The sequence below is a fragment of the Epinephelus fuscoguttatus genome, linkage group LG15 (genome assembly GCF_011397635.1).
Source record: "Epinephelus fuscoguttatus linkage group LG15, E.fuscoguttatus.final_Chr_v1".
Classification (NCBI taxonomy): Eukaryota; Metazoa; Chordata; class Actinopteri; order Perciformes; family Serranidae; genus Epinephelus; species Epinephelus fuscoguttatus.
In genome coordinates, this window is record NC_064766.1 from 21,596,896 (window position 1) to 21,608,126 (window position 11,231).

General features: G+C 40.5%; 1 protein-coding gene across 1 annotated transcript in view; it reads left to right on the forward strand.

The window, feature by feature from the left end:
- The window catches only part of LOC125901707 (solute carrier organic anion transporter family member 5A1-like), a 69,914-nt gene extending 59,682 nt beyond the window's left edge, over nucleotides 1-10,232 (forward strand). Inside the window, exon 10 of the mRNA XM_049597567.1 lies at nucleotides 480-10,232. Within this exon, the coding sequence (XP_049453524.1) occupies nucleotides 480-1,000 (521 nt within the window). The 3' untranslated portion in view covers nucleotides 1,001-10,232. The remainder of the gene's footprint in view (nucleotides 1-479) is intronic.
- Nucleotides 10,233-11,231: the final 999 nt, after the last annotated feature.

Consider the following 11,231-nt stretch of genomic DNA (forward strand, 5'->3'; position numbering starts at 1 on the left):
TCCTTTCCTGCTTTACCTTTTCTTCTGTCTTTTCCCTCCCTCCTCTTCCTGTCATTTCTCCTCGCCTCCTCTCATCTCTCTTCCTTTCCTCCTTTCTCTCTCTTCTTTGTCTCTAATTTTCCTTGCCTACTTTACCTTCTCTTGTTTCCTTTTCCTCCCTCCTCACTCTTTTCTCTCCCCTTCCTCTGTCATCATGTCTTTTCTCCTCTCATCTCCCTCTCATCTCCCTTCCTTTCCTCCTGTCCTTTCCCTCTCTTCTTCTTCTTTTCCCTCCTCACTCTTTTCTCTCCTCTTCCTGTTGTGTCTCCTCTCCTCCTCTCATCTCTCTTCGATTCCTCCCCTGTATTTTCCCTCTCTTCTTTACCTACTCTTTTCCTGTATTTTACCCTCTCTTGTTTCTTTTTCCTCTCTCCTCACTCTTTCCTTCTCTGATCTTCCTTCCTTTCCTCTCCTGTCTTTCCCCTCTCCTCTCCACTCAGCCTACATCCCGACGCCCATTTACTTCGGCGCCGTCATCGACACCACCTGCATGTTGTGGCAGCAGGACTGCGGCGTCCACGGCTCCTGCTGGGAGTACGACGTCACCTCCCTGCGCTTCGTCTACTTTGGCCTGGCCGCCAGCCTCAAGTTCTTCGGCTTCCTCTTCATCTTCCTCACCTGGTACTCCATCAAGTACAAGGAGGAGCGAGTGGAGCGCTGGCTCAAGCGCCATCTGTCACCCGTCGACACCGTGGGCAGCCTTGTCTGCCACCCGGGCGGCCACAAGGGCCACGCCCGCACCCGCTCCTGCCCCGTCAACATCCCTCGAACCGACCCCAACGGTCTGCCAGCTAATGCACCACCACGTGCCGGCCCCCTCAACCGCGGCGTCAGCACCCAGAGTTGCCCCGGTAATGAGCTTAAAGCAATAACTCCTCCCCCTGCAGCCACGCCATCACCTGCAGTACCCCCCGCCCCCGCCCAGGCCCATTCGCTGGAACATGTTTCAGTCCGAGTCTGAGTTTCGGGAAGGGGGGAGGGTGACAAGGCAGGTCCCACTCTGACGTTTTATTCTAAAATCCAGCTGAGTGGATTTTAGCCACTGTCGAAGGCACCAATCATCAGGTCCTGCTCTCATCTCATAACTCCGGCTGGTAAAAACTCAAAGTGGCTTTTACGTTTTGTCTGCACCACCAACCATCAGCTGGAGGACCTGATTCATTCAGCAGCTCCAGACCCGTGGTCGAATGATGGTGAGTTGGACTAATTTGGGGACCAACCAGCCTGGAGTCCCTCTGACACGAAAAATCTGCTTGGTCGGTGAAAACGTTGAAAGCAGCCGGGTGTTTTCTTTGTGATCCATCAGCCGGTGCAGGTGGACAAAAGCTTAGCTCCCCCACTTTGGAGGGAGGAGAGTTCATCACTCAACCTAACCCCAACACCCCCCCCCCCCCCCACACCTCGGCAATATGTGCCTTCTGTCACCGCGGTCCTCACATGTACAGTATACGTGCAGACACACTGACACGGTGGACGTCCCTCAGACAGACTGTGGTCACCCTGTAGGAATAAGAGTCACCTGAACAGATACCTCAGCTTTGCCAATCCTCCTGCTTCCCCCTCGCCTCACGTCTGCGTGCTTCTTCTTATCTGCATTTGTGTTTTTATTTCCTTCACCGTCGTGTGGATTTTTGTTTTTGCATATCAGCGCTCTCACGGAACAAGAAAAAAAAAACCTACAGAAATGTGATACACTGCAATTAAGTGTTAAGAACTGGAAACCGATGGCATGGTGCTATGTGAAAAACAGTGTTTAGTGTCCATTTTTTTGTTCTTTTTGGTCATTTTATTTTTTAGGGTTAAAAACACTTGAAAAGAACCCAACTGGACAACTGGACAGGTCACTGGGCTAAGCAGCTTGGCGCACACAGAATGCATTCCTGTCCGATGCAAGGCCTTTTGTTGCTCCCCTGACACAATGACACGTAGTATTACCGCTGCAAGTCGGATTGTTTGGCTTGTGCCAGCTCCATACAATGCATCCATACATCCGAGCTGTTTCCCTCCTGACTTGGCACCGTGATAAGTGGTTTAACTTAAAAAGAATAGGATCAGCATTTTCCTCCTGACCACATTCCTGGCTGGACGAGTCACCGGGGATCCTCCACACGTCTGGAAGAATACGGAAAAGAAAAAACAATGCTTGGAGTTTTTATGAGATTGGACCGGGAAAGCGCTCTGGCACTCTTGACGTACTGTATTTCTATCAATGAGATGCAGCCAGTCATTTACCCACAGTAACATCAACGTTTGTACCGAACACGTAGGCAGACAAGTAGTCGACCATCACGTAGAGGTCATAGTGTAGTCATCTATTCCTCATCAGCTCCGGAAATGAAAGCTGCTGGTGAATTCTGGGATGTTACCCTGAGTGGAAAGTTAGTTTCTTGCTCTGCATCCTGTTGGTTAATTGTTAAACTGTAGTCCCAATGATTTATGGGTAATGATGACTGAAAATGATTTGCAGTTTTCTTTGCCACATATCAGACAACAGTTTGCATACATGCAGGTTAAAGTGTGGAAAGTAAGGTTTCCAGGGCGTGGAAAGTTTAAGAGTTTAGCAAAGTCACTGGAAAAATACAGAAGAAGCTGCTGTTCACTGTTGAGCTGCAGCTGATGATTGTTTTCTGTACCTATAAATCTACTGATTATTCTTTAAAATTAATCAATTCTTAAAAGTAGTGGAAAAATGCCCATCACAGTTTCTCAGAGCCCAATGCGACATCTTCAAATGTCTTAACCCAAAACCCCCAAAATCCACAGAAAAGCATCAAACACTCTCTCATTTGAGTAGCAGCAACCTTTAAATGTTGAGATAAATGACTCACATGGATTAATCAGAACTGTTGATTAAATTTCTGTATTATTGATAATTGTTTTAGCACTAAATCAGTCAGACAGGTTGTTTAACAGTTATGGGCCAGTAGTTAATGTGCAGAATAATGTTTGCTGCAGCCAAGCAATTTATTACACTGTAAAAAAAATTCTTCAACCGCACAAGTAGTTTGGGTCTAATATTGAGCTCTAAAATCTTCTGTTTTCTATCGAGCCCCTAAAGTCCTAAACGGTGATTTTTTTTTTCTTTTGCGCACAAGTTAGTTATCTTGTGGAAAATCAGCCTTTTAGTTCAGTCAGGACCACTTCAGTCAAAGAAAACTTTATTTCCATTTGCAGTATTATATTTGGCGGTATGGCTCTGTTCTGGGGCCTCTCTGTCTTTCCAAGGCCTACACAGAAAGCCTAAGGTAGATAGAGCAAACCTCTCTGCTCTTCCATGTGCCTACGTGGAAAGCCCAAGGTAGGGAGAGCAGCAGCAAAGACAAACAGAAATGACACTGATAAGTCAGACACAACATGAAAAGGAGGAGCTGGGGTGGAGGCAGGTTGTAAAGCAGCCTCTTCCACGTGCCTACGTAGAAAGCATAAGGCAGAGAGAGCACACCTTTCTGCCCTTCCACGTGCAAATGAGGAAAGCCTGAGGCAGAGAGAGCACACCTCTCTGCCCTTCCATGTGCCTACATGGAAAGCCTAAGGCAGGGAGAGCAGTAGCAAAGACCCCCAGGAACAGACAGAATAGCGTCAATGACAAACAGAAATGACATTGATAAGTCAGACACAGCATGAAAAGGAGGAGCTGGGGTGGAGGCAGGTTGCAAAGCGGCTTACAGAGGAAGCAGCAACAGTAGGCAGGCCAGAGCAGTTTAAATAGGGCGCCCTGAATGAGATTCACCAATTGGTTACATAGAAATGAATCATGTGATCTTTCAGCTGCTCCATCAGTTGATTGGCTGTCTGAGATCAGCTAATGTAGCTGGGATGTGAGCTGAGCTTGACGTTGTGTCCTGCCTGAACTAACAAGCAACAACCAAAAAACACCAGTAAAGTGGCGAGAACCTGAACTGATGTAAAATTATAGCCCAGCCCACCGGGTTGGGTCCCAGGTGGAGGTTCAGGCCGTATTGCGCTCAGGCAGAGAATCAAAGTTCAAGTTCCCACAAGATATTAACTTGTGCACACAAGAAAAAAAATGTCAGGCTAGAAAATTGATTGCAACCTTTAAAATGTCAGTTAACTTTTAATATAATGATCTCACCTCAAACTTCATGTCGTAGCTGCTTTGGAGCTTTCTATCACATCAGACTATCTTCATCAGTAGGTGGAGTTTGCCAAGTTGACATCAGACTGTAGATGTTAAAATTTATTTTGTTCTCTTAACACTTCTGGGACTTCTTGTCCATCTGACGTTGGCCGAGGTTCATTGTGACTTTGGAAACAGCAACTGACAAAACAGTCCCACCCCAAGGTCCATCCAGTGACTGTGTTTAGTCACATTGTATGAGGTTGTTTTGTCAGCTGCCGATTCCAACGTCACAAATGAACTTTGAAGCTCAGAAACATGTTTCAGAAGTTTTCGACAGATGAGTGTCTCCATTTGAAAAGAAGGCAGAATAAGGCATCAGGACGTTTGCTGAAACCACACTGGCAGATTTTTTCATTTTTTTGAAGTAAATGAGACTCGGTAACAAACAAACCACCATAATCCTCTAATCTCATAATAATTCAAAGCCTCTCTGGCATTCTGAAGAGAAAAATGTTTTATGTTTAGTTAGTTCATAAAGTAATTAAAGTTTGGGATTTAGCTGTGTATGGAAGAAATTAAATGCTGTAGTAATTAGAATTTTTACAAGCAGCTGAATTGTAACATTTAACCTCTAAACATGTAATGTTGAAATATAAATGCCACTGAGATGTTTTACTTTGAAAACCATCTGTTTGATTTTGAAAACAGAATTTATTTCAGATCAGATCAAACTACTAACTAACGGCAATTTTTCACGCAATTTTTTTCATGTTGAACCTTGATGTCCTGATTTCCCCAATCTCCAATTCAAGCAACATGATTTTGACTGTAATTGAACCTTAGTAAATTAGGTTGAATTTTTAGGTTAGTTTTTTTAATACTCAACAATTTTTTAAACCTTAAAATCACCTGAAAATAATTATGGCTTTGTATGTTTCTGCAAACCACGGATACATTACATTTGCACGCTATTATGTAGGCGGATACCTTTGAGCTTTAAGAAGAAGAATATCTTTATTAAACCCCAGGGGGAAATTAATTTTTTTGTTGTCATATACACACAGGTCCAAAATACATACACAAACACCAACAAAACCTATACATGCATTAAATTGGAGATGTCAGGGTGAGGGGGCTGCCCATGGGCGCTCCAAGCAGTTAGGGGCTTGGCGCCTTACTCAGTGGCACCTCGACAGTGCCCAGGAAATGAACTGGCGACCCTCCAGTTCCCAACTTTTCCTCCCTATGGATTGAGCTACTGCCGCCCCATTTCAAGAACACTGTGGATAACGTGTGGTAAGGTAGTTTGTTGTAGCTGTTGTTGTAGTTTGTTGGGCTCACAGCGGTCTGCAGCTTGGCAAATTCAGCTTGTGTATTTCTTCACTTTTGAAACGTGCAAATGTAACGTATTTCTTGGTTTGCAATATCGTACAATACCAATATTTTCTTGTGGCAACTGGTCTGCAAACAACTGCTGTACTGAAATTTGCCATGTGAAAATTTCAGAGCCCTTCTGTGCAGAGTTTGCATGCTCTTCCCGTGTCAGCATGGGTTTTCTCTGGGCACTCCGGTTTGTCCCACAGTCCAAGAACATGCAGGTTAATTGGTGACTCAAAATTGGCTTCAGGTGTGAATGGTTGTCTGTCTCTATGTGTCAGCCCTGTGATAGTCTGGTGACCTGTCCAGGGTGTACCCTGCCTGTCACTCAGTGTCAGCTGGGATAGGCTCCAGGCCCCCACGACCCCCAGTAAGATATGTGGCATGGAAAATGAATGAATGAATGAAACATGTTAGAGAATTTAAACCGTATAAACTCAGATGAATGGTTTTCAAAGTAAAATACTGCAATGCTATAAATTTTAATTTCAACATTAAGTATTAACCAATGGTTTCATCTCACAGTTAGACAATCAGCTACTCATAAGAATACAGATTATTATGGAGATAATTTCCTTCCTCTGTGGTTGTGGGGCTGAAAAATTCCACACTCTACAAAGTTAAAGGGTCAATTCGAGGCATTTCTGGATAAACAGTACGCACTTTTCAATAACTTAAAGCAGTATTATTATTTCCTAAAGAGCAACCTTGATGCCTGAGACAGTGTTACAGCAGTGTGGCTGAACACCCTGTGATTGGGACGGTCCTGCTGCCTGTGGAGGCTCAGTGTTACATGTATATATGAGACACGTATAAGATGCAGTAGTGGTGAGCTGTCACATCAGCTGCTGTCCTCTGAGGACACCTGCTGGTTAGATGTGGGACAGCATGTAGAGACAGGAAGGCTTGAATTTGACAAACATCACGTCTCAGATCAGGACAAAAAAGAGAGGGGATGTGATTGTGATAGACAAAAAAAAAAAAAAAAAAAGCCAGCAGTGTGATAAGAGAATAAATAAGTCCTAATTTGCTGCTCTACACACAGATTGTGTCTCATACAATCAGTGCTTTTACATTTGAGACTTCTGAATTGAAGATTGTTCAACATTTTCACCATCATTTTAATCTGCTGATTATTCACTGGATAGTTTTGTGTGTAAAATGTCAGAAGAGAAAAATGCCTGTTACAATGTCCAATTGTTTAAAAAAAAAAAAAAAAGTATTGTTTTTATACAGAGGGGTTTGTTCATGTATCATTCAAAAACATGGCAAAAATTGTTTGTTTTTCACTGTTGGCAGTATTTTCTGATTTATAGAATGATAAAAAAAAAAAAATGATATTTTAAAAAATCCCTCTGTAAAAACTTTGACTTTAGTATGACAACAAAGTTAAACAAGAATTTTGAACATGGCTTTATCCATTGTTCAGATTCCTACTCCGGAAATGTATCCAAATTAGCTCATATTTAATTAGATGATATATGATTTGCATATTTAAACATAAAATTTCAGTAACCTGTGATTAATTGTGTTATTGTAAGTAACCAACAGGGGAAGATTTATGGTTACCTGTTAGTTAAAAATTGTACCCCATTCACCTGCAGTGTCTCCTCTTAAATTGAACAAAACTTCTCATTATTTGACAAGTTGGGGTCGGAATCTGAGTTCGATGCAAAATCTCAAATGTAAAAACAACTCTAACATCAGAGGCACAAACTGGAGCTGATGTTTTAACGAGCTTCAAGGCTCCAGTGAAAGATAAAATGTAGAATGTGGTGCACAGACAAAGATTAGAGCTCTCGTTGTTTATTGTGTGGTATCTAGATGAACTTTTAAGATGACAAATTGAAGGGGGAAGAGGATAAATATCGTACATAGCCGCTCAGTCAGACACGCCTTTGAAGAGAAAAGTCCGATGGACACAAAAGAACCACTCTCCGATGAATAAAAAGGGGGGAATGTAGTCGGTGATCACCTGCCAAAAAGCAGCAAAGAAGAAAACTTGACGCATGGTTTCAGTAGTCAACACAGTAGAGACAGTAGACTAGAGTAGAAACACACAACACGACATTCCATTTTCATGTAAAGCGAGAAAACAACAGATACAAAACACGACTAACTCCAGTGTGGATCTGTGTAGTGTTAGTGAAGCACTGAAATACTCATCCACCCACGTCCTGTCTCTGTGTGCCTACATTTCTCTTTTTAAACTGCTGTTTCACTTTGTTTCTGTGACGCTCCCGATCAGCCGGGGTTTCAAATCATCAACGACGCTGAGAGGATGAAATGTTGAGTCCACCTTCCTGAGAGCTTCTCTGTGAATCTTCATCTTTTATTCAGTAACAGTAGCTACCTCTTTTTTTTTTCTTTAATTTGATTTTGTGAAAATAGTTTTATCGGACATAGTGGTGTTATTAATGTTTCTTACTGTCAACACATCCCATGAAAAGACCAAAACCAACAATGTGTTTGTCTGTCTCGGAATATTTTCTGACTTCCTGTTTGTGGCTCTCAGCTCTGAGCCCATTGGTTCCTACTTAAGATGTAAATCTCTAAAAACATAAACATATAGTTTCATCAGTAGTTTTCTTCTCTTTAAATAAAAAAAAAACAGAGGAAATAATGGATTTGTTGGGGACTGTTTTCAGCGGCGGATTAATCCACATTTGGATTCAAAAGTCAAAATCAATGACTGTACGTAAATGTGGCCGACCACTTTCTCCCAGCCAAAATATTCTGGATATGGCCGCTACCAGTTGGCACTGGTGACATCATTTGGAGCCAGAGACTGCACAGTTAATGATCTCCCGGGTATCAAGTTCTCGCCGTCCAACCAGTCACAAGCAGCGCCATTGATTATGAGCACTCCATTGGCACACCAGCTGTCAATTATGACATCACACCCTTTTTAAAAAATGTAATGACCATTTAAAACCAAACTAATCTGAAAATTAAGCGCTTGAACATCAGCGTAATAAGAACTATGTAAAACGACAGAAACCATCTTCAGGAAGAATTTATTGACGTGTACTTTGGTCATTGAGGGTGCTTTCAGACCTAGAGTTGCTTTGGTCCGAATCAGAGACTAATGTTACAAAGTTGTATAATTGCCTAGAGCTGGTTCATGTTCTCACGGCAGCATTTACCAGTGGACCAGATCAAATGCTTGCGCGAGACAGCTGCTCTTGATTGGTCAGAATTTAGCACTGGTTATCGTGTACTGTCATGTTTCGTGTTGCTGTCATTGCTGTCGATCTTTATATACAGTCTACAGTCAGAAAAAACAACAGGCTGATAAGATAAAGAAAATACACTCACTGTTGGTTTTTGTTATTTCAATGGGATTTGTTTATGATTAAAACAATCACTACATTTATCCTTTAAGGTCTGGTCCACATAGACACAGGTACTTTTTAAACATAGGTTTTTCTAAGGGTTTTGACCGTTTGTCTACATGCATGCTGCCTCGTTGGTCGCTGAAAACAACCTTCATCTAGTGTGAAGATATTCAGAAACTCAGTTTTCAGTGTTGAGTTTTTGGCTCGAGATGTCAGAGGACATGACCAATAGCGCTGGCCAAGGCCAAGTAGCCTCACAGAATTAGCTTCTGATTGGCTAACTTTTTCTTTTTGTGGCTTCAGGGTTGCGGTTATATCCCTGCCTGTTGATTTGACGTGTTCTTGACTGTGCTGTGTTTTTGCGTTTTCCGTTGGACAGTGCCTGTGGGGATGGGGATTTTTTTGGAGAACAAAGAAGAGAAAAACCGTGATTTAAAAATGCATTTATATAAGTGGACCAGGCCTACGTCTTGATCCAGGGCCTCATTTGTGATATAAAAACGGGCAAAATGTGGCCCAACTTGGCGAGCTTTGGGAAAAAAAAGAGTAAAGTCATATTTTCATTTCTGTTTTACAAACATCCTCTATAGCTCCATAAACAATTAATATCCATCTTCTCATCTCACTCTCGGAAAAATAAAGCAAATAAATTACCTAAATGCTGAACTATTTCTTTAAAAACACCAACGCATCAGACATAACCCTGTTATTTCTTTTGGGGTTTTTTTGCCTCCATCAACCCAAAAGTAATTTATTTTTGTTAAATTACATGCTACATTAATGCCATAATTTCACATTTGGTGGCTTAATAATCGTTTTGAAAGCTGAAAAAAATGCAGTATTTTGGACAATTTTTTTTTTTTTTTTAAACAGGTTAAAGGACCTAAAGTATTCTGAAACTCGCTCAACATGTAGTTTAAAAATGCTAGAAAGAAACATCTTAAACCTGTGCTTTTGAGATATTCAGTCTGTTGTCAGGTCATCTCAGTATTTCATCCTCACATTGTTGACTACACTGACATCTGTGGACACCAGCTCCAGGGTTTTACAGTGTCACTCATTTTATCCCCCTTTCACCTCCACTTTGGGACTAAGGAGTCGTTTACCTCCATGTGTCGTGCAGTCGTTTCATGTAGTAATGTGGCATCATTTTCAGACTGTGACTACAGACAAAGACTCTGGATCTGTATGAACTCCTTCAGGCAGATGTAGGTTAGAATATTCTCTGTTTACTTTCTTTTCTTTTTTAAAATCAGTATTGTATTTATTTCAGAAGGACAGTGTTTTTGACTGACTGAAAGGCTTCACTGATGAGGCAAAATGTAGATTTGTGGACACACTGTTTACATATGCCTTGGATAAAAATGTGAAAAAATAATAAAACAGTATTACAGAAACTGCTGGTTTGTGGGTTTATTTCTGTGTCTGTTTTTTTCTGCAAAGACAACCTGTTGCTCTGGTGGTTTACTTTAATGTAAATGTGGGTTCTGAAATTAATTATCAAAAGAAAACCATAACCAAAAACAGATTATTTAACCGAGAAATTGAATCACTATTAAATAATCAAAATACGTTTAGAGATATTTTTAATCTGGCATTTGTTTTATGGCCAAAAAAAAGTGTAAAGAAAATCATAGTATAGTGAGTCACAAAAATTTCAAAAAAGGTCATGCTATATAGTATGTCATAAAAATTTCATTAAAACAATCATAATATAGTGTGTCAAAAAATTTAATTATAACAGTCATAGTATAGTCTAGAGAAAGTCGGCGTATTATGTCGTCAAAAACCATGATAAAACATCATAGTATAGTATGTCATCAAAAAGCATGCAAAAAACGTCATGGTATGTTGTCAAAACACAAGAAAAAAATGTCATAGTATAGTACGTCATCAAAAATCATGAAACAATGTCATAGTATAATATGTTGTCAAAAATGATGAAAAAACTTCATAGTATAGTACCTCATGAAAAAATGTCATAGTATAGTACGTCGTCAAAAACGATTGAAAAAAATGTCAGTATAGTATGTTGTCAAAAATTATGAAAAAATGTCATGATATAGTTTGTCGTAAGAAATCATGAAAGAACGTTATAGTACAGTGCATCATCAAAAATTATGAAAAAATGTCATAGCATAGTATCTCGTCAAAAACCATGAAAAAATGTGGTAGTATAGTATACTTCATAGTATAATACGTTGTGAAAAATTCTGTTAAAATGTCATATTATAGTACGTCATCAAAAATGATTAAAAAACGTCACAGTATATTTTGTCAAAAAACATGAAAAAATGTCATAGTATAGTATGTCATCAAAGATTATGAAAAAATGTCATAGTATAATATTTTGTCAAAAATCATGAAAAACCATCATATTATAGTATGTCATCAAA